This window comes from Protopterus annectens, chromosome 13.part0, assembly GCF_019279795.1.
Source record: "Protopterus annectens isolate FY-2018-M chromosome 13.part0, PAN1.0, whole genome shotgun sequence".
NCBI classification, from domain to species: Eukaryota; Metazoa; Chordata; order Ceratodontiformes; family Protopteridae; genus Protopterus; species Protopterus annectens.
Genome location: NC_056747.1, coordinates 1,204,430,825 through 1,204,455,468, shown reverse-complemented (window position 1 = coordinate 1,204,455,468; position 24,644 = coordinate 1,204,430,825). Strand labels below are relative to the sequence as shown.

The 24,644-nt window shown below is 39.5% G+C and overlaps 1 protein-coding gene across 1 annotated transcript in view; it reads left to right on the top strand.

Annotated features, from left to right (window-relative positions):
- TANC2 (tetratricopeptide repeat, ankyrin repeat and coiled-coil containing 2) overlaps positions 1-24,644 on the top strand; it is a 2,676,984-nt gene that overhangs the window by 1,456,693 nt on the left and 1,195,647 nt on the right. Inside the window, exon 7 of the mRNA XM_044055212.1 lies at positions 9,369-9,494. Coding sequence (XP_043911147.1) covers positions 9,369-9,494 — 126 coding nt within the window. The remainder of the gene's footprint in view (positions 1-9,368; positions 9,495-24,644) is intronic.

Below are 24,644 nucleotides of genomic sequence, written 5' to 3'. Positions count from 1 at the left end.
GTCAAATTTAAGCCGGTCATCGATTATAGTTCCAAGTAGATTGATGTGGCGATCGGCTGTGATGGGAGTTTTATTGAGGAAAAGAATGGTAAAAGTGGATTTATGGTGAGAGAGGGATTTAGGTAGGAAGAGAAGGAGCTTAGTCTTTTTGGGGTTGAGTAAAAGTTGGTGTTCAGTTAGTCATTTTTCTACAGAGGTGAAATCTGCTTCCCTCTGGATCTTCATCGTTCTGTTAATGTTGTCAAATGTTTGCCTCCCTTCCACAAAACCTCTTTGCCATTCTTTTAACCATTATAGACATAAACACTTCATATAGGCCTATCTGAATTCTAAGCCATGATTATAAAGCTGGATCGGATGGATCTTAACTGTCTTTAGGCACTGCAGCCACCACAGCCTTTTTCCAGGATGTTGGTGCCTTCGCTGCTTTTAAAATGCTGTTAAAATCTTCCAGATTTGTATCACTTTGTTCCTCCTAACTTCCAAACTTACACTGGAATACCATCTCTTCACAGGATCGCAGGATCATAGGATGTTAATATTCTAATGGCCCTAGGGACCTTACAAGCCTAGCCAAGTTCTACCCTTATTTCAGTGATCAGCACAAATTGCCCCTGTCCGAGAGGGTTACCGGTGGAACCCCTTGGGTGAATTTCCGGTTACTCATCCAATCGTCCAGACTGTGTTTGAAGAGGGCCAATTAGGTGCTCTATTTGACATGAAGTGGGAGTCCATTCCAAAGGTGTGGTAACCTCTGGGAGAGAAATCTGTCCCTCCAGCAGGTTCTAGTAATGTCACATACTAGATTAAGGTCTTTTAGAGCGAGTGACCCCTGTACCATTTGACTTGCAGATATGCAGCATTTCCATTAAAGCAGTCATAGATTGCCGTATATGCAAGGCATATATTGCCTCTGAGTAGTCTGTATGAAACAGAATAAAATGACAGTGATTTCAGATGATCCACATAGGGCAGATGCTGAAGACCATGAATTTTCCTTGTGAGGAACCTTTGTCGTCTGTCCAATTGCTGTATGTACTTGGAAAGGTACATACCAAAAGGGGCATTGTACTCAATTATTGGCCCGATGAGAGAAGAGTACAGAGAGGTTATAACTTTTTTTTCTGGATGCAATGCCCTTATGAGATGAGATGAGTAATACAGAATCCCCTTCTTATCACTGTGGAAACATTGGTGATCAAAGGTAAGTTACTGTCAACGTGTGTACCCAGGTCTCTCACCACTAATTGCATACTTAGGGTGTTGTTATTGATGTGGTAGTTAGCAGGAACATCGCACTTATGGAAAGGGATTATCATACATTTTTTTGCATTAGGTTTAAGGTCATGACTTTGGCACCAGTCATTTGTTTGTGTAAGACCTTCTTGTAAGATGTTGATATTGTTTGGAGATTCTATGACCACTTCCAGTTTGCAGTCATCAGCAAACTTGGTCAGCCACACATGTTTAGTTTTAGCTTGTACTTCGGAGAAATAGATTCCAAGCAGTAGAGGTGCCAGGACTGATCCCTGTGGAACGCCACTGGTTACAGGTCTACTGTCGGAGGTGGATTACACTATTTTGACTATATAGGTTCTCTATCAGTGAGCCAGTTAGTGACCCATCTAATGATATAAGGGTTGATACCTAGCTGGGTAAGTTTGTCAGGTATGCCTGAGTGGGGGATGGTGTCAAAAGCCTTGGCTAAATCTAGGTAGGCTGTATGCACAGATTTCTCCTCATCCAGGGCCTTGGTGGCTCTCTCAAAAAAAAGTCCACCGGTTTTAACAGGCATGAGCTCCCTTTGACAAATCCAAACTGAGTAAGGTCAGGTGTCGGGGGAGATTACCTATATCTTTGTTGATAAGGTCCATGGTGATTCACTCCATGGCTTTGCAGATAAGGCTAGTCAGACTAATAGGTCTGTAGTTCTTGGGGTCAGTGGAAGGCACCACCTTTGTGCAAGGGAATAATGGTGGCCATTTTCTATTCGGCTGGGATGAAGCCAGAGCTTAGACTGTGATTGAAAAGAATACCCAGTGGTGTTGCTAATTCTTGTTTGAGCCTATGTAGGAAGCAACCTGGAATATTATCAGGTCCCAGATATGCTGTGTTTTTGGCCTTAAAGAGGGCGTTTATGACCTGCCGTTTTGAGATGCAAGATAGAGGACAGGTGGTAGGGATGTCATGGAGTACTTGTTCCTGGAGACTTTCCTGTAGATTGGTTATACATCATCATTTTTATCTATATTAAATGCTAGTTGTTGAGCCTCATCTACCTCTAACCTTGGTATGTTTAAGTCTTCCATAAATATTTCTATTTGTCCTATCCCTAGATTTCCCCTCTCTGCTTTATACAAATTTTCATAAAATCTCTGAAATATCTCAAATTTTGCACAGGATCTCTGGTTATTTTTCTTGTTATAGGCTCCCCAGGTTTGGCAACATCCCTTTCTACTTTCTGTTGCCTTTGTCGTTGTGTCAGAAGTTTTTGTGCTCTAGAGTTATTATCAAAAAAAACATTTTTTCAACAGCAATCTTTTTAAACTCATGCATGTTATCCAGGTACACCCTTATTTTATGTCTAGCACTCTGCAGTTGCACTTCCTCTTGTTCTGTGAGGTCAAACTACAGCTTTGAAAACTGAAATAAACAAGCTGAACAAACTAATTAAGCATGGTGTGAGACAAGATCAAGAAAAAAAAATTGAAGAAAATGTATATAAGTATATTGCTCATAATAGGAATCCATTTTATAGATACAGAAAATGTGGAAGGAGTAAACACATACAAATTGATAAACTATGTTCAGATTCTAAAATAAATTCTCGGACAGAAGAGATTGTAGATACATTTACAAAATCTTATGCAAATCAGTTTGGCTCCACAAAGGGGGGTGATAAGTTGTTCTAGTGACATCCAGGTAACATCAGATACTTGAATCAAATTAGATTACTTTGGAAAAGAAGTGTGTAAACTGGATCCAAACAAAGCACAGGGAGGAGATGGAATTAGTAATAATGACCTGAGAACACTTAAGCAAGAACTTGTAGTACCATTATATCTATTATTTACTAGGTCATATAAATATGGGGATATTCCTCAAGGTTGGAGACCTGCTCTTATTAAACCTGCTTTTAAGGGAAAGGGGAGTAGGACAAACCATACAGACCCTTAGGTCTACTTTCATGTTGTAGAAAATAACGGAGACTGTAATATAGGATAAGTTATTGCCAGAATTGGAAATGTTGGGATTTGAAACCATATATCAGCATGCATATGTTAAAAATAGATCTGTTACCACCTATAACGTGATGTTCTATAACATTATTCCTCTTTTTCCTCCTACTAAACTACCTCCTTTCTGCCTGTACTTTCAGTTAACATTACTTTGACTTGGTGATTTATTTACCAGGTTACTCTGATTAGGTGACTACAAGTATGGAGAAACTTTACTGTCACCTCCACAATGAATGTAGTCATCTGTTAGCTTGTAAAACAGAAACTCTATTTGTACACTGTTACTCCTGCTTATAAAAAGTCTTGTACCTACTGTGTTATTTCTTGCATATGGTTGTTTAACCTCAAAACTAAATGTGTGTACTTTAACCTTGACTGTTATTATCTTGTACTTGTTTGTGTTATTAATTTCTTTTCTTGTTTTACTCTGGAAATTTTTTTATACTTTGTAATTTTTGGAGCTTTTCTCCTCAGGTCTCCGCTGAAAAAGGGCACTTGCCCAGTTGGACTAACCCAGTCAACAAATGTCAATTAAATAAAATAAAAGTATAATAGCTACAGTGCATTTAAAAAGTGTACAGACCCCTGTTAAAATGCCAGTTTTTTGTGATATAAAAAAATGAGACCACAATAAATCATTTCAAAAGTTTTCCCACCTTTAATGTGACCTATAACCTGTACAATTCAATTGAAAAACAAACATCTGTTAGGGGAAAAATATAAAAAATAAAAAACGTACAATAAGGTGGTTGCATAAGTGTGCTCACCCTTAAACTAATACTATGTTGAAGCATCTTTTGATTTAATGACAGCATTCAGTCTTCTTGGGTACACACCTGCCATCAATTAAAGAGACTCTGATTAACCCCAAATAAAGTTCACCTGTCCTAGTAGGATTTTCCTGACATTTACTCAGTTGCCTGCTACAGCAAAAGCCATGGTTCGCAGAGAGCTTACAAAGCATCAAAGGGATCTCATTGTTGAAAGGTATCAGTTAGGAGAAGGGTACAAAGAAGTTTCCATAGCATTGGATATACCATGGAACACAGTGAAGACAGTAATCAAAAAGTGGAGAAAATATGGGACAACAGTAACATTGCAAAGAACTGGATGTCCCTCCAAAATTGATGAAAAGACCAGATGAAAACTGCTCAGGGAGACTGCCAAGAGACCTACAGCAACACTGAAGGAGCTGCAGGAATTTCTGGCAAGTACTGGTTGTGTACTACATGTGACAATCTCCTGCATTCTCCATACGTCTGGACTATGGGGTAGGGTTGCAAGACGGAAGCCTTTTCTTACACAGAAACACATCCAGGCCTAGCTAAAATTTGCAAATCAATACATCAAGACTCCCAAAAGCATGTGGGAAAATGTGTTGTGGTCTAATGAGACCAAGGTTGAACTTTTTGACCACAATTCCAAAAGGTACATTTGGTGCAAAAACAACACTTATCACCAAAAGAACACCATCCCCACAGTGAAGCATGGTGGTGGCAGTATCATCCTTCAGGGTTTCTTTTCTTCAGCTGGAACTGGGGCTTTAATCAAGGTGGAGGGAATTATGAACAGCTGCAAATACCAGTCACCTTTGGCCCAAAACCTTCAGGCGTCTGCTAGAAAGCTGAAGATGAAGAGGAATTTCAACTTTCAACATGACAATGACCCCAAGCATACATCCAAATCAACAAAAGAATGGCTTCACCAGAAGAAAATTAAAGTAATTGGAATAGCCCAGCCAGAGCCCAGACCTAAATCCAATAGAAAATTTGTGGGGTGACCTGAAGAGGGCTGTGCACAAGAGATACCCTCGCAATCTGACAGATTTGGAGCACTTTTGCAAGGAAGAGTGGGCAAATATTGCCAAGTCAAGATGTGTCATGCTGATAGACTCCTATACAACAAGACTGAATGCTGTAATTAAATGAAACGGTGTTCCAACAAAGTATTAGTTTAAGGGTGTGGACACTTATGCAACCAGCTTATTGTACGTTTTTTATTTTTAATATTTTCCCCTAACAGATTTGTTTGTTTTTCAATTGAATTATATAGGTTATAGGTGACATTAAAGGTGAGAAAAGGTTTGAAATTATTTATTGTGATCTCATTTTTTATATCACAAAAGCCTGTCATTTTAACAGGGGTGTGTTCACATTTTTTTATATCCACTGTATGAATGAAAACTTGCTCTGTGATGTAATTTATATTGATTTAACTTGAGCATTTGACAGGATCATACACAAAACACTGATCAATAAATTAGAACAATGTATTGATTTACTCTGGATAAGATGAATAGCTGCATGGCTTGCAAATAGGACTGGCAAGCATCATACAGCAATTGAATAGGTGAAATTCTTGGTTACAGTCAGGGTGTCCCACAGGGTTCTGTCCTAGGCCCTTACTTGTTTAGATTGTATCTTTCAGACCTCTCTCTTTCATTTGAGGTTCTACAGTCTGTTTGCAGATGACCTGAAATTCAGTTAACTGATTGTGTGTTACAGATAGGGCATGTCTGTATAAGCACTTGACTAAACTGACAATTTGGGCACAGGAGAATAATATGATACATACATCAAAAACTAAGCATATGAGATCTGGGAGACATAACTTAAAATGTGAATATGTAATATAGTACAGAGTGATTAAAACTGTAGATTCATTGATCCGACGTTGAGTTTTTCTAATCATATCAACCAATTGTTTAATGATAGCTATAGAACTATAGGTTGTATAAAAAGATTTATAAAGTCTAAAAAATCAGAAATAAAGAAGTCATTGTTTAATTACATTAGATCCAAACTTGGGTATGGAATAACAATATGGAAACGCTATAAGAAAACAAGCATGAGTAAACTGAAAAGAGTGCAGTGGAAATATATCAATGGCATCTATGGATGTGAAAATTTAAGTTATGTTGAAAGACTAAAATATTTGAACTTGTACAGTGTCTCAGATATTTATGAGGAGATCTTATTCAGGTAATATAGGGCATTTAGCGATAACTACCTCAGAATGTTTGGTGTTCTCAAAAAGTAGTAATGAATCATCAGGCAACCTATGTAGAAGATTCTTTAGGAATGAGAAGTGCACTAATTGGTTCTCTGAGAGATCAACTGATGCATGGAACAGACTACCAAATTACAGTAAAGAAAACTCTAGTTTAGATATTTTTAAGAACGGCATGTACACTTAATATGGGAACAACTGTTTTGATATATTGGTAGGCTAGAAGGGAATTAATACTCATGCTTGAAATATTTGTATGTATATATGTATGTATGACTTTAACCTTTGTCAGCCCCTCTAAATAATTATTAATCAGATCTATCTTTCATTTATTTCTACTCTATTTTTAAACTCCACTTTTTTATCTCACTCACTGGCTATAACTTATGTAGTACTTTCTATCTTCCCCAATAACTCCCAGCTAATTTCCACTACCCATTCCTTAAATTACTCTCTTTTTAACAGGTAGGTAGGGAAGTGCCAGTGTCTCATCTTTACTTCATACCCTGCATTTTTATCTTAGTAATTTTTGTCACAGGATCTGAAATTATTGGGTGTTTATTAAAGTTCAGTTAAATGGACATGCTCCTGAGAAGTGTAATTTCTATCAAGTGTAGCCCAGTTATTGTACCTTGAGAATTAATATGTAAATTACTCTGAGTTCCTGCTACTGAATTCACATCTTTCATACCAAATATTTTCATAAATTTCTTCAGAAATCTACCCTCTCTTTTATATTTTCCCTTCTGACCTCCTCAGATAAAATCGTCACTGTTGCAAATCAAATCCCAGTCCCCACCTGTAAGTAGTATTCCCTGCTGAAAGCTGTTATTTCCCCCAGTTTTTTTTAACTCGAAAATAGCAATTTCAGGAGAATTATAAATACATTCCAGTGTAATCCCTTGCCAGTAGCCCTTTTCTACTACAAATCTGCTGTTATTTTTTTCTCCTCTTCTTTCATTACTGGAGCTCCTCTAGCATCTTTTCCTTTGTTCTTGATATTCTGCAGAATATCCATCCTGAAATCCCTTATCAAATTCACATGCTGATTTCTTTCCAAATGTATCTCACGTAGCATTGTTATTTGTACTCCTGGCTTAATCTAGACATTCATGTGTGCAAAAGTAAGAGAAAACATAAGTATATATATATATTGTGAACTGTGTACTTTTACACTCTTTCTCCCTCCTCAGGACCCCAAAATTACTGCCTGTTAACTTAAACATACTTTTGTTTAGTTTTTATTCTATTTTTGCACTGCAATGCTACATTTCTTAATACCCAAAAGAAGAGAGAGAAAAAAGGCACCTGTTTACTTTAATAACTTTATAACTTGCAAGAACTAACAATACTTTACTATAAAATAGGCAATTTATATTGTTTAAAGTTTCACAGATATACTGTCAAGCAAATACATTTTTACTTGGTTGCATTTTCTTCTTTCCTTACCCTCGGAGAACTTCTAAACATTAATGACATGAAGTGAGGGAAATGTTTTTCTGTTCCTCACAACTTTAGCAAGGTCAACAAAAGTCCACTCTTGCCACTTACCGTACAGCCGCATTTCACAAATGTGATTGATGCTTTACAGTCTCACATTTGTTAACTAATTCCCACGTTGCTGGTCTTCCTCCTGTTCATTTCCATCTCCTAACTCCAGATTTCTGTTTGAGTCCACAATATTCTGGATTCTTCTAGCCAGCTCCTGTGCTTTTGTCTCTGTCAAGTGTTTTCCTGGAAAACTCTCTCTCTGTTTTATTATTAGAAGAATATGAAGCAGAGTCCCCTTTTGCTTGATGGTTCACTTTTTTGTTGGACAAATGTTTGCATTTCCTCCTTAACCTGTTCTAAATCAAAAAATTACTTTAATCCTCCAATAAAAAAAATATTCTTAAGACAGCTGGATACAGCAGCTTGAATCTTGCACCTGCCTCTCAACATTCCATGTTTACTGGAATAAATGTATTTCTTTCCTGCCTGGTGTACACTGAACAATCATTTTCCACAAACACTCTTGTCTCTAAATTTTAACACTTTGCTCTTTTACTTACAGTTTTGTCAGGTTCAACTTTTTTCTGCTGGTAGGTTTGCATCTTTACTTGTAAAAGTTTTGGCTGCTGTCTCATGGCCAGATTTGGAGCATACACATGGTGTGCCCTTTCAATTAACATTTCCTGATGTTGAATACCAGCCCATTTGCTTATTTGTGCCTTCATAAAATTAATACAATCAGTTCCTTCTAGTTTCTCTGGTGCAGTAGAAAATGTCAGATTTCCTTTTGTCCTCTGATCTCCAATTCAACCATTTTTTGAAACGTCTCTTCTTGAACAGTCTCATATTCAGCAAGCCTTTTCTTTATTTTGACCTCTGATTTTTGCAGTTTAACAGCTCATATGAATATCTGTTTAATGCCGCTTCCATTTTTTCTAGCCTTTTATTTGAGGTGATATACTCCTTCAGTGTTCTATTTATTTTAATCAAATCTGAACATATTTGACTTTTTTCCTCTAGATTTCTGGGAGCTATGTCTTGCACCAAAGTTGGAGCTTGAACTACTTTTTCCTGAACACCTGCAGGCTTCTTCCCAGTCAGTGTTTTCTCTTCACCTTTTCTAGTTGATTTTCTTTTATACTCTCTGTCTCTTCTTTGCAGGCATCCAAGCAATGTACTTACTAGCCTGTAACTACTCAAGTTGAGAATATGTTTGGCTGCAGTTTCTCATTTTCTGTTTTCACATTGGGAGAGCTAAAGTTAAGCTGTTGATCAGTGTGCAGTCATCTTGGAAATCCCTGCAGTAATGATCTCTGTAGTCTGTCTTGAACTGCTGTTGTGGCGAGTGCTTCAAACATCTCTGTTTTTATTTCTCCAACAGGTTTATCAATTCACATTATGCTACTGATATGAATGTAGTTATTATGGAAAAAATGTATACAAAGTTAAAGTTCTGAAGGGCAATTATTGATCTGGGGGATTTCAGCATTGCATTAGCAATTTAAGTGATTCCTCTTTTTGTGTTTATTTTTGTGGTTTTATTTATTTTCATTAATGTAGCATTTTTAAAACAGACATTTTGAGTCAAAGGCAGATTGTTGATTCAAAACTGCATTTTTTTTTCTTCAGCTACCAGTTCTGCCCATCTGGAGGACTTGGCCTACCTTGATGAACAAAGGCACACACCCCTACGGACCTCTCTTAGAATGCCTCGGCAGACTGTGGGAGCAGGCCGTGTGCAGCAGGATCTGCGAGGTATAAGGCAGTCTAGTTTAGTATTTTCAGCGTGTTCTACTGTTGTTACTGCAGCATTTACAGAAAAAGTCTGCTTCCAGAAAAAATCCATATCATATTTTTGTTAAATCTATTTCTTTCACTGAAATTTTTTCTGTTGTGAATTTGTTTTTCTGAATGTGTTTTATTTGAGCATGTTTTAAATGGTAGTGGCTGGAGGAGGTTATCTGTTGTGCTGAACCTGTGTGATATGTTATGCTCTTTTTTCCCATCATGGCCTTTGGCCTTCAATCAGTAAAGCTGCCGAAGAGTGGAGTCATAGAATCGTTTTGGATTAATGTTTATTATTGATGAAAACAATGTTTTTTGCCAGAATGTACTAGATTTGAATGAAAACCTGAGAGTTTTGAGGTGTATAATTGTGGAAATATGCTTAAATTGGAAAAAAAAACACTAACAGAGTATATTATATATGTTATTGAAGCAGGTGTTTTAATGTTTTTGTCATTTAACACTAATAGCAAATGAAAGCCTCCTGGTGCAACTTTATTTGCAAGGACCTTTTTTGTCTGTTGTGCAGTATTTGTGTTGTTCATTTTACATAAAATGTAGTGATGTACAGTTCAGCAACATGGACTCCTGATAATTTCCCTGTCTGAAGTCAGGTGCCCTTGGAGTTGGTTAATTAAAGGGTAGGGTAAGCCCTGCAAAATTAAGAGAGAGTTTTACTGCATCTAATTTTTCACTTGTAGTACATAGCTGTACTTCAACCTATATGGTGACACAAAACAAAACCTTTAGGTTGGGTATTGGCATAATGGTTAAGGTGTTTACCTCAAAGGCACAAAGTATAGGGCTTAATTCTCATATGGCTAGGCTTGAAACGTCCCTCTGGGTTCATTAGCCTAGTAATTACCTATGAAAATTATAATATACACTGTGTATATTCAGTCATAGATCACTATTACAGTAATCCAAGCTAAATGTGTCCTACTCCTGATGACCGACCAGCTTTTAAAGCTAAATGGAGCATTCCATGTGCTCCAACTGTCAAGAACTTGAGAGGAGACAGTTGAAGTGCCAAAACCTTTTGAGCATTTTTGCTACTTTTTCTGTGGGCCCCATGAAACTGTTGGTCAACTGCTGATCCTTCATGGATTGGCGTACAAATACCCTGTTGGAGAAAACTTTCCAGTAATTTTACTTGTCTGGGGAAAACTTATGTTTTTCTGACTGAAATATGTTTTTTACTAGGAAATATATTGCTTTTTAGACTGCCATTTAATTTTTAAGGGATCGTATATATAAATGCTTAGGTTAATATTTTTTAAAGGAAAATTCTATTTTTGTCAGGATTTTTACTTGTATATTGTGTATTTGTGTTTTGGGGACAGGCCACTGTGCTTCTGGGCTATCATCAGTGCTTATCTTCCCTAAAATCTGTTTGTATTCCACTGTTCACATTACCAAATTGCCCAGGCTCTGCTGTTCACTTTTAAGTCCTCTTTCCTTGGCTTACTAATGGAAAAATCCCTAATCTCCACTGTTTCACCTTCCCTAATAAGAAGAAAGTTGACATGGAGTCTTTGGGTATCTGGCCACTCATTCCGCTGTTCTTTTTTCTCTGGCCTGTTGGTGCAGAATATGCAGCCACCAAAGACAGAGGGATATACAAATCATCTGCAGATGCAGGGTTGCAAATGATGGCAAGGGAGGAACACTCTTTCGTGTCAAGGGAAAAGGCTGGTGAAGATTCTTCACATAGCCAGGATAAGATACCCGTTACTGGGACCAGTTTGCCTGTGGAATTCAATCTTTTTCTAGGGAATTGCCCAGGAAAGGGTAACTTGGTGGGAAAGCTCTACAGTTTTCTTGTACTATTTATATGGACAGATAGGATTTACTGTTATTTGCTAACAAACTTTTTGATGCTTTTCCCTTACCTTCTTTTGCCTCAGGCATGAAAAGTTAAAAAGTTCCCTCCCTGTCTGACATGGTTGTTCAGTCAAGCAATACAAAGGGGGGTTGTACCTCAGGAATTTCTTCACAAGGGTTGTACCTCAGGAATTTCTTCACAATCTGAACATTCTGCTTCTGATGAAAGTATGGTTCTAGATTTATCTCTTCATGATTATTCCTTTTCAGAAACTTTAAGATAAGAGTTTTCAGTGGGACCAGAAAAAATTACTACAGCACAGAAACTGTATTTTTTATTTATTTTTGTATTGTCTGTGTTCACCAGGATGGTCTGAAACGGTATACAGGCTGACCCTTTTCACTGGTGGCCCAGGGAGAAAATCTGCCCAATAAAATGAGTAAACAGAAAAATAGTTAATATACTTTAGACAGTCATGATCGCTTACATTACAGCTGGAAATGTCAATTTCTACAGCAATTCTGACTGTATTGCTTGGTTTAGAGACTGTTTTCTGACAGCTTTTAGTTTACCTGATAACTTCCTGCCACCAGGAAGTGTGACAAGTTATACAGGGTACCATATTACCATAATAATTTATTTTCAAATTCTAAGACTTACCAAGCTGTGATTTCTTTATTTATAACTTCTTCTGCAAAACATTCAAGAAGCAAAGGGCCACCAAACAAAAGAAAAAAAATGACAAGGAGGCTATAAAAAGAAAGCAAAGGCCTCTAAAAGCCAAGGACAGTCCTCTCAGTCAGCATGACTTTCTGCCTGTTCAGTCTCTTCACTCTTCGCACTCTGTCAATCTCTTCATCTCTTGAGACTTCATCTTCCTTTGTGACATCATAGTTTACAGACACATGGGTTCTGACTATAATTCAGCATGGTTACACTTGGTAATGGGCTTCTCTCCTTTCCTTCAGGAAATTTCTCCTTGCCTGATGAAGTTTCTCTGTTTCTTACTGTAATACATCAAATGCTGGCCAGGGAGTTACAGAACCTGTACACTTGGAACAAAGATTGTATGCAAGGATTTTTCTAGTACCAAAAAGGGAAGGCTGCTGAAGACTGATACTGGACCTTTCCTTTCCAAATCTGTTTGTCATGATTCCCAAGATCAAAATGCTAACCTTTCATGCCTTTCTTCCTTTGATCCACCCCAGCCTTCATGGTAAAAGTTAGATTTCAGAGACACCTGTCATCACGTTCCTGTTCGCCAGCAGTTTTTTTAACGTTTGTTGTGTCTGGATTACATTATCAGATGTTCTTCATCTCACATTGCTGCAGTCCTAACACTTGGGTAGTCCGCTGTCCCTCGGTCGGCCCGACTATCAGAGTATAAGGCTGACGTCGGTCAAGGCGCATTTGACTGACATCAGAACGTCAGGGTACAAATGCACATGACCGACGTCATATCCTCAGTCTTTTTTGCCACATGGTCCGATGCAGAAGCAGTGTTGCAAGTGCCGTTCGGCGTTCTGAAATATTTCGAATTCGGAGTTTCAGACCGAAGTCAGAGTTGGTTAAGTACCCCGTTGGGGAATATTTTGTTTTTTTCTTGCCTCAGTGGTTTACTGGATGTCAGAAAAAGTAAATAACTGTATTTCTTGTGGGAAACAGATACCGCATAGGGATTACCATAATTTGTGTATACCTTGTTTGGGACCTGAGCACGACGTTGTTGGGTGTCGCTTTTGTGCTAGGTTCAATAAACGCACTATAAAGCGAAGGTTGGATTGTGCCAGGTTGGTCTTTGGGAAGCGGTGCAATTACAATATGCCGTCGGATGCTCCGGCGCCGGCTTCCTCAAAGAAGCGCAAGGACAAGGCAGTTAAACCTAGGTTAGAGGAGTCGTCCGAACCGGACGCCGGTTCTTTAGAGCGTCAGTGGAACCGGTGGTTCCGACGGAGGCCTCTCTGGAGTCCCAGGGAGAAACTTTGTTTTTACAGGATGTGGCCTCCCAGGAGGCAGGTCAGGCTGTAGGGGCTTCTCAGATACTGTACTCCCCTCCCTTCCTAAGGTGTCTAGGCCCTCTCTTTCTGCTTCCAAGGCTTCTCCTAGAGGCAGGTCTAGTTTGGCTTCTGTGGGTGTCCCTCCTAGTTCTTCAGGTTCTGTGCCTAAGAAGCACATGCTTAAAATGGCAGAAGATTTAATTACTTTAATTAGAGGCTCTATGCCCCCTCCTGATAAGAGGCCTAGGATGGAACCTGTGTTGGGGATTATGAGCAGGCTTCGGATGTGTCTGAGTCTTGACTGAAGACTTGCAGGAGTATTCTCATTATTCTGATTCTGATGTGGATGATTCTACTCCTTCTGCTTCTCCTCCTGAGGATTTTTCTTTTCAGAGACCCTTCACTCCATGAGAGAGCATTTTAAATGGGAAGGTCAGGATTTCTCTGATTCCAGGAAAAGGCTTAGGGAATTTTTGTTTTACCCCAGCATAGGCCTTTAGCTATACCTCCTGTTCTGAATGTGGTGGAAGATGTGTTTGCAGAGGCTTCTCTTAATCCTGATTCTTTGCCTCCTGCTCCTGTTAAACCGGATAGGTATTACAGGGTGCCTGAAGCTCATAAGTATCTTTTAAGAGTCCTAGGGCAGACCCAGAAACTGTTAGCCAGGGGCCTAAGGGTGTTAAGGCTTCTGTTGTCAAGAATCCGGTTCCGGCAGATAAAGAGGCCAGGGCCTTGGATAGATGGGGAAAGAAAGTTTATACTTCTTCCACTCTATCCATGAGAGCTTTGAATTGCCAGTTTCACATGTTGAAATATCAAAATTATCTCCTTTCACAGTTGAAATCTAAGGTTGATGCTCTGGCGGAAGGTATTGATTGTAAAGAGTTACAAGATTTAGTGCATGTTTCTGAACAGGTGGGTAAGCATTCTTTGCAATGTGGTTTTGATGCTGTACAGGCCTCGTCTAGGGTGGCTGCCACTGGGTCAGTTCTTCGCAGGCATGCCTGGCTGAGGGATCAAAATTTATCTGACCATGTTAAAACTAGGATTTTGGATGCCCCTTTGCAATCTGATGTCTTGTTTGGTTCTCCTGTTGAGGCAGTTTTAAAGAAAATGGAAGACAAGGCTAAGTCTATGCAGACTGTTAAAGATTTTTTGCAGGTTCAGCCTCCAAAGTTTAGTAGAAATTGGTCTACTAAAGGGTGGACATATCCTTCTTATGATTCCCAGTCTAGGGGTAGATCTAGACGTGGCAGGGGCAGAGGTCAGGGCTCTTTCAGGCCTAGAACAGGGAGTTCTCCTGCACAGTCTTCGGTTGAGGGCAGGGGTCAGTCCTTTCGTAAACAGACCCAATGACATACCTTTTCAGCTGCCAGAACCTTCTCACCTGGCAGCACCTTTGGGAGGAAGGTTGGCACTTTTCAAAGAAAACTGGAGTTTGATCACCCAAGACAGATGGGTACTGGATATCATACATCACGGTTACAGGTTTTATTTCCATACCTTGCCTCCTTTCAAAGGCATGCCAGACATTCCTCCTCAACAAAGAATAGAGGCTCACAAGCAAATTTCTCTGTTACTCCAAATAGGGGCCATACAGCCAGTTCCTATGCCAGAAAGGGGCCTAGGATTTTATTCTCGCCTGTTCCTAGTACCAAAGAAGGGGAACACGTGGAGACCAATTTTGGATTTATCTATCCTCAACACTTATCTGGACATTCCCAAGTTCAAAATGTTGACGTTGCAGCAGCTTTTACCTCTGCTGGGCAAAGATCATTGGATGGTAACTTTGGATCTCAAGGAGGCTTACCTTCATGTTCCTATCAGACTAAGTTGCAGGAAGTATCTGCGTTTCGAGCTGGGACTTCTCACTATCAGTTCTCTGCATTGCCCTTTGGCTTATCTACTGCCCAGAGTGTTCACGAAAGTTCTGGCTCCAGTGATAGCTTTCTTCAGGCTAAAAGGAATACAGATCTATCCTTATTTGGACGACTGCCTGATTCTGGCTCAAGGAAGGGAAGAGCTTCTTCAACATTTGGAATATGTGATAGCAGTGCTAAGATGCCTGGGGTATTCTGGGAACGAAATAAAGTCCAGTCTAGTACCCTCTCAGGACATGTGCTTTCTGGGTGTGAGACTGAATACAGCATCCCAGATGGCGTTTTTAACCCCGGACAAACAAAAGAGTCTATCCCTTTACTTCCATCAACTATCTCATCAGTCCGGGCTGACTGCAAGGACAGTCCTTCAAGCCTTAGGGTTCATGGCATCTTGTATTCTGATGCTTCCCAATGCCAAACTGCATATGAGGAAGCTACAATGGTATCTCAAAAATGTATGGACACAGCACTGCCAGGATCTGGACACTGTCATTCAAATAATACCTTGCATTCAAAAGGAATTTTTGTGGTGGGCTCAGGAATGTCACCTAAACAAGGGACTCTCTGTGACCCGGCCAGAGGCGAGTCAGATTTTAACGACGGATGCCTCAGACAAAGCTTGGGGAGCTCATCTAAATGGAAAGTGGATACAAGACAAGTGGCCTGCCAGACTACAACATCTACATATCAACATGAAGGAGATGTTAGCAGTCCAGTTTGCATTAATAGCTTTCAAGGATTTACTTCTTCCAGGGCAGGTGTTGATTCTAACAGACAACACAACTGTCATGTGGTACATCAACAAGCAAGGGGAACACATTCTTATCCTCTATGCAGGCAAGCAATGATTTTGTGGGAGACTGCTCTCAGTTTACAACTAAGTCTTCAGGCAAGGTTTCTGCCGGGAGCACAGAACTCCTTAGCAGATGTGTTAAGCAGACAAATCATGGATCCCCACGAGTGGAAACTGGATCTTCATGTATTTCAGAAATTGACAGTGTCCTGGGGAACTCCAGACATAGATCTGTTCGCTTCTCCACTAAACCACCAGCTGCCAAAGTTTTGCACAAAGCGGTTTCATCCCACAGCTTGGAAAGTGGATGCTCTTTCTTTCAGTTGGAAAAATCTTCATGTGTATGCCTTTCCACCTCTGCCTCTCCTCCCAAAGGTACTTCTGAAGGTCAGACAGGACAAGCCAAGGATGATTTTGATAGCTCCAGATTGGCCTCGACAGCACTGGTACCCATTACTGAGAAGTCTAGTACGGAAGCCTCCATGGCCTTTGCCTTTGATTCCACATCTGTTGTCCCAGGAGGACAGTCATTTGCTCAATGTCAAACTTCACTCTCTTCACCTAACAGCATGGCATATTCTGTTTTAAACCATAGAGGGTCTCAACTTCCACAACAAGTTTTGAATGTGATTTTGGAAGCTAGGAGGCCTAGTACAAGGAAAGTGTACGCAGATAAATGGAAGAGATTTTTATTTTGGAGTGCAGCTAAGGATTTGGATGTTTCTGAGCCTGATTTAAGTGTGGCTCTTCAATATCTTACTGAGTTATTGGACAGAGGTTTGTCCTTCTCTTCTATTAAGATTCATGCTGCAGCAATTTCAGCTCACTACGATTGTGACCCACCATTGTTTTCTCATCCTTTGTTCAAGCAATTTCTTAGAGGGGCAAAGAATATAAGACCCCACGAAGGGCTCCTACTCCTGCTTGGGATCTCAATTTTGTGTTGGAGAAACTCACTCTACAACCTTTTGAGCCTGCAGCTACTGCTGAGTTGAAATATTTGTCATGGAAGACTGCTTTTTTGTTGGCCATTACCTCTGCAAGAAGGGTTTCTGAATTGCAGGCCCTTATGGCAGTTGAGCCTTTCTTAATTTTCCATAAGGATAGGGTATCTTTACGTACTAATCCTTCCTTTATGCCTAAAGTGGTTTCTAGTGTGGCTTTAAACCAAACTATTCATTTGCCTACTTTTTATGCAAATCCCCAAACTAAAGGGGAAAAGATTTTGCACACTTTAGATGTACACAGGCAGTTGCGATATTATTTGGACAGAACTAAAGGGTTCAGACAATCTCAGCAGTTATTAGTTTCTTTTGCTTTGTGCTCTCAGGGCAAGCCCGTGTCAAAACAAACTATTTCTAAGTGGATTGGATTTTGCATTGCTTTCTGTTATTCCCATCATGGCAAAGAGATTCCAGCTGGGATTAGGCCTCATTCCACTAGGGCTACTGCCACTTCAACAGCTTTTTTGAGGGGGGTGGCTACTAAGGATATTTTGGAGGCAGCCACTTGGAGTTCAGTGCATACCTTCGCTAGGCATTACCACCTTCCACCGTACTCTAAATCCAGGGCTGGGTTTGCCACTGCTGTGTTGCAGGGCATTTTGGCAGCTCCTGCTTCATTATAGTTTAGCCATCCTCCCTTTCCTCTGCTTTGGGATTCTACCCAAGTGTTAGGACTGCAGCAATGTGAGATGAAGAACATAGTACAGTTTTGTACCTACCATAAATGTAGATGTTTGAAGATCCACATTGCTGCAGTCCAATTTACCCTCCCTCCTTCCCCTCTGTAGTTTGAGGTGGTTGTGGGGGTTGGGTTATCCATCTGAGGTATATTGCATATTGTATATATTGTATATATATTGTACATATTTTTGGTGTTAGGCTGGTTGGTTGTTTAGTTGTTGTCTATGGGTTTTGACCTTTCTTTTTAGGGTCTTCTGACATCTGGGGCAAGAAAAGACTGAGGATATGACGTCGGTCATGCGCATTTGTACCCTGACGTTCTGATGTCAGTCAAATGCGCCTTGACCGACGTCAGCCTTATACTCTGATATTCGGGCTGACCGCAGGACAGCGGACTACCCAAGTGTTAGGACTGCAGCAATGTGGATCTTCGAACATCTACATTTATGGTAGGTACAAAACTGTACTTTTTCTATCTTACCCTTTGGATTTTCCACAGCACCAAGGATATTCACAAAATGTCTTTCTGCCTGTTGCAGTCTTCAGATCATTCACCTCTTTCCATATCTGGATGATTGTCTTATCTTTGTCTGTTGGCAAGAGTCTTAAACTGGCCAAAATATTCTTTCATCCATTCTCAAAGAATTGTTATTCCTGGGATGTCTGTTGGAGTTAGCCCTTGGAAAAGCCTTTTATCCTCTAGCAGTTCATCATGAGTCTCTCCATTCAGACCCACACACCTGCAAGGGAATTCCTCAGGATTGTGGGATAAATGTCTTCTATGATTTTCATGCTTTCCCTGGCAAGACTCCATCTGAGGAAAATACCATGGTACATCACATCCATCTGCATTCAGCATCTACTGCCCTTGTCATTTCAGATCCCAGTTCCAGTATTTCTAAAAAGGGAGATGTTTTGGTGGAGAGACCAGATCTCTTGCAATCCAGATCTCCCACTCATCCCTGTAACCATTGTATAGTCTGTAACTATAGATGCATCCAATTTGGCATGGAATGCAGTTTCCAAAAAAGTAAAGCTGTGTAAGGTGTATGGAATCCTCCAGATAGACAGAACTATATAAATTTCAGAGACATGTTGCAGTGATCAATGCTTTGAAACCCTTAAATCATCTCTGGTCCCCATGGGCTCTGTAAGTGTACATAGACAACATCAGAGTGATGTGATGCATAAAAAGGGAGCACCAAATCAGACACACATTGCAGACTGGCTGTGACAGCCTGGGAGATAGCAATTCCATTTAATTTGACTTTGCAGGGCTGCATACATTCTGTCAGAGCAAAACTACTTTATTGCAGACATGCTCAACAGGACCAAAACAGACCCCCACAAATGGAATATTCATCCCGGGGTCCTCCAGAAATTAATCCAACTGTGGGGAACATCTCAAATAGATCTGTTTGCCACCTTTCAGAACAGATAGCTAGAGAAATTCTGCTGTAGGAATCCTTGCAAGTAGGCCTGAAAGAGACTTAGAGGGGAATATTACTGTATGCTTTTCCACCGATATTCAGGGTTCTTCTGATGATCCAAAAAGACACCTCAAAAACTGTGGTGGTGGGGCTCCCTTTTGGCCCAGGCAACAGTGGTTCTCCCTTCTTTTTCATCTTGCCAAGGACAATTACCACAAGTTTTCTCACAGTATGTGATCAAACAAGATAAGTTGTTTGATACACCTTGACAAGAAATCTTCATCTAGCTGCCTAGATGATAGAATTTTAATATATTTTAGGTGCATATTTAATGAGGATATATAACAGCTACTAAAGTTGGCAAAAAAAAAACAAAACTGCTATTAGGAAATCATAAATGTGCACATTGAAAAAATGTTATAGCTGACGTCAGTCCAAAAACCAGGACTCTGTTCAGTCCTAGTACCGCTGGTTCTTTATTATTTGTGTGCGATACTTTCCTCTGGCCTTTCTTGTTTCTCTGTCAAGGTACATTTATCAGCCATTTCTGCTTGTCTGCCTTGATTCCTCCCCTTTCTAAATATGCTCAAATTAAACCATTTTTGAAAGGAGTGTCGTGTCCACTTAGGAAACGGGCTGCTCCCTGAGATCTCAGCTTTGTATGCGAAAGGCCTGCTATGTCTCTGTTTGAACTAGTTCATCAGGCTGAATTGAGGTTTTTAATATGGAAGACTGTTTACTGATTGCTTTGTTAGGAGAGTATCTGAATTACATGCTCTTGTGGAGTGTCAACCCTGCCTCATTTCTCACAAGGACTAATCCTTTTATATGCAAAGTGGTCTCAAAGTTTATTTTAAGCCAGAGTATTCATCTCCCTTCTTCCCTGAATCCAAAAGTTAAGGATAAGAATCTTTACATTGCCGATGTCCACAGGCAGCTCAGATACTACCTTGCCAAAACCTGAGTCTTCAGAAAAACTGATCAACTTTTTGTATCCTACAAGGGTAGAACAAAAAAAAAGTCACAATTCATGGATATACTTTGATGTGTAAAGCATAAATGGGTTTGTTTTAACCAAAACATTTGACTTCTGTACTGTAATGGATCTGTTCTGTTCAGTAAATTAAGATACAAGAATATACACTTTATACATAGATGCTTACTTGCATGTCCTCCCCGCGGTCGAGTGGCCTTCGAAAGACATGCGTGAATGGGCGTGTCTTTGTTGAAGGTTGGGCTTCGAGCTGGCACCGTAAAAATCTACTGCTAATCATTAGCGGACTGCAGTTCTGCTGTGGCGACCCCTAACCAGGAGATGCCGAAAGAAGAAGAAGAAGAACAACATAGATGCTTACTTGCGCATCCTAGTTTGCTCTTCACACAAGAGATGTTAAATATTCAGATTGGACAGTTTCTTTTTTAAATAATCTTCAGATAGTGACATTACAACCTTTGAGTTACTCCCTTCTTGATGATGATTCCCAACCATAACTTGCAAAAGCACTAACTTCTTCCTGCAAGGCTGCAATGCAGATAGAGGGAACTATATTGACCCAGGTATTTACAGTATGCAACTTACTTATATACAGCACATCATTGCATATTTTCTTCAGATTCTCTCACTGTTGTGAGTGCTGTACTTTAGGAAATTCTGCTGTACAGTACAGCATATTTTCACTGATAGTCTGTAGTTTATCCTTATTTTTGTTTTCCTCTGGTGTCTCTCTATTGTGGATGTTATTTCTAGGAATATCAAAAAATCCGTTTTTTTTCTAGTAAAAAGTCCCAAATTGCTTTCTTTTACAGTGACTTTTTTCTGTTTAGGTTGTGATCATAAAATCAGTGGTTGTGGTATTCAGAAAAGTGTAATCAGTCTACTAAACTGAGGAGGCAAAACTTGTTGCTCTCATTTTTTTGACAGAAAAGTTTGAAGTGGAAAATAACTCAAGAAAGTACTCAGTGCAACTAGTTAAAACAAACAATAAATAAATAATTGAGAAGGTGGTCAAATTCTTGAAAAAGAATGTCTTATCCCCTTCAAATTGTATGATGTCTCCCTGCAACATCGAGGTTGTAATGGCTCATTTGCTGACTTACATAAACAGCAATTAATAATTGATATTTTGTGTGTCCATGAAGCTTTACTGATGTAGGTACTTACCAGACAAAGTCAGATGGATACTTTCACTGGTGTAGATGCCAGAATTTTTTTTTTCCAAGATCATTTTGGTGGAAGTAAGTGAACCTAAACCATAAGTTTCCATTGTAGGTGAAATGGAAATTTCTTCAATAACAAAAGCTCAGTCATGAGTTCCCAACCTGCATATACTCAGGTACAAAATGTTGGCAGATAGGACTCTTGCAGCCTAATCTGATAGGGCTTTGGGACCAGCATTAGTCAGTTTAAGTGAGTAACATAGATTAAAATTCACAATCCACTTAGACATGAACTGAAAGAAGAAAGAAGAATGAAGAATTATTCTCCTATTTCCTGAGAGTTTCTCCCTTCAATGTATCTTATGGTTATGAGGACTCCCTATTCGCCGTCTTCTTGGCCTACCCTTCAAAACATCGATTTTTTAATGATGGCAAACCAAAAAGCGAAAATTTCACTCCTGACCTAATCAACTCATACAAACAGACAGGATGAACTATGAAAAAGGCCAAACAATTCCAAAAGAGAGGTAATCCAACAACAATTATTCACCAACAGAAATTTAAGTGCTTTCTAATAGAATCACCTGATCTTATTTCCCTTAGTAGTGCTGTCTCTTGTCTACTGAGGTTAAAAAAAATTTTCCTATAAGAAGTTAAAACTGAATGTGCATCTTTGAGACATAAATGTACTCCTACGTCTGAATCTCTCCTTGTGTGCCTTTACATTGGAGGGTGCTGAAACTTTAAGAGGTAATGGCTTGGATACAGAAGCAAGTTTAACATAGCTCATATCGCTTCTAACCCAGCAAAATAGTAATATGACGTTGCTTATGCAGAGACTACAAGAACCAGCATTCCCTTCTTCAGGTAGTTCAGTGAACTTTCAATGAGTGGTGACGAATGCATGCAATCAAGGTGATTTTTCAGTCCCAGGAACTAGTTACTCGGATGTGACGGCACCAGGGAGATGGTTGAGTTCCGAACACCCTTGTCCAAGGGTGAACTTTCAAGAATGGATTAAAAAGGACATTGAGCTTTTTGGGACAGAAAATATAATGGATCCACCGGAGGAACAACCGAGGACTTTTAATAAAGAAACTTGTGGACTTGGAACAAAAACTTATAAAGGTGAGGAACCTTCAGTGAGATAATTCGTACTTGACTGAATGTTTAAGATGCAAGCTAGTTCCTAAGGGCTTGAATCTTTTTAAATTTCCCACAGGTATTATTTTAAAAGATAAAATGGATCTGATAGCTGTGTTTGATCGCTTTGGGCTAGAATTGGTACAGTTTATTGTCTGAATAATTCATGTATTGAAGAATTGTTAGAAAAGGTTTGTTTTGAATAGAGAAATTACTGATTTACTTTTTGAATTTAATATTCAAAGATATGACAATATGTACGATCGTATAAAGAAACAGGTGGGTTTAAACATGGAAAGAAAGAGAAAAAAGCTAAATAGGGACAGTGAAGAATACAAAAAGGGGGTGGCATATCCAATGCCTAGGGCCTGTAATACTACAACAGTAAAAACAGATAATAGCAGGCATGCGCGAGAGGAGAGAGAAAAAAGTTTAATAGTTACCGATGACAATTATGAAATAGATGTACAACAAGTTAATGAACAACAGCATAATAGTTACCCCTGACTTAGAAGGTCAGAGAGGATAGGCAATTGTAGTAAACAAATGACAAAGGGTAACAACTGTAATAACTCTTTTCGTTATACTCTAGCACCTCAGGGCACTTGGAACCATCCCAGGGGACAGCAATGGGGCAGATACAGGAATTAATGACAGATATTGAGCTCCTTTTAGAAAGAAGAGAAGGTGAAGGTCAAAATGAAAATATGAAGGTTTCCAACGAAGGTCAGGTTGTTAGCCTACATGGATTTAATATTTTTAATTATACCCATTTAGAGATTAACAATGAGTATTTTTCCCTTTTCAACAAGATCCTCAGGTTTATACCAAGTTTTTCAATAAGTGTACCTGAGACTGTGACAGAGATTAAGCTATATACCAGGACATTGGGTTTACATTTGATGCTTCAGGATAAAATAGGGGATTCATTAGAGGCAGAAAATAAACAAAGAGACATTCAGACGTAGAAGTACATTTAACCCCCCTAACCATCCCACTATTTCTGCATATGAGAATTTATGTCTCAGAGATATACATTCAGTTTTAACTTCTTATAGGAAAAACAAATTTAACCTCACTAGAGAAGAGACAGCATTACTAAGGGAAATAAGATCAGATGATTCTCTTAGTGTAATGAAACCCGACAGAGGGGGTGGGATGGTGTTGGTAGAAAATTTGGATTATGGTATTAAAATGTTGGATATTTTTTATGGTACTGGTAAATACATGGGAGCTTCATGTAATGAAGTAATGATATCTCACATGAAGGTGCAGCTATTCATGGAGGATTCTCTCCTCCAGGGAGTTATTTCTGAAGATTTATTTAATTTTCTTAAAACCGAGCACCCTACGATACCACAAGCTTTCGGAATTCTTAAAGTACATAAGGATGTACTAGACCCACCCTACAGGGTTATTATTACATCACAAGGCAGTTCTACTTATACCTTAGGAGTGTTTATTGACAGATTATTCAAACAAACAGTTATGTCTATTTACTACATTTTAAGAGATTCCTGGGACTTTTTGTCCAGACATAGACAAGAATTATTTTCCCCAGAAGTGTCCTTCACCACAATGGATGTTGTTGACTTATTTACAAGTGTCCCTCTCATAGAAGGGCTTGATTTGTTTTTAGATGCTGTTATAGATCTTATGAACTTGAACAGCACTGTGATTAACTTTGTGGTTAATGTCATGGATATGATTTTAGACAATTATTTTATGTTTGAGGGAAGTTATTTTAAGCAGACAAAGGGTGTAGCAATGGGGGGCCAGTTGTGCCCCCATATTTGCAAATATGGTGATGTATGCCTGGGAGCGAAAATTTGTGTTTTCAACTGAAGTTAAAGATAGATGGACTCTATCTTCATTTCTTGGATGATGTTTTCATCCTGTGGAAAGAACCTGCTTCAGCTAGTACGGATCTAGCTTATGGTGCAGCGGTAGCGTTGTTGCCTCACAGCAAGAGGTTCTCCCGTTCGATTCTCGACTGGAGCGCCTTCTGTGTGGAGTTTGCATGTCCTCCCCGCGGTTGAGTGGCGTTCGAAAGACATGCGTGAATGGGCGTGCCTTCGTTGAAGGTTGGGCATCGGGCTGGCACCTCAGCACTGTAAAAGTCAACTGTCAATCATTAGCGGACCGGCGTTCCGCTGTGGCGACCTCTGACCGGGAAAAGCCAAAAGAAGAACAACAACTAGTAACAGTTC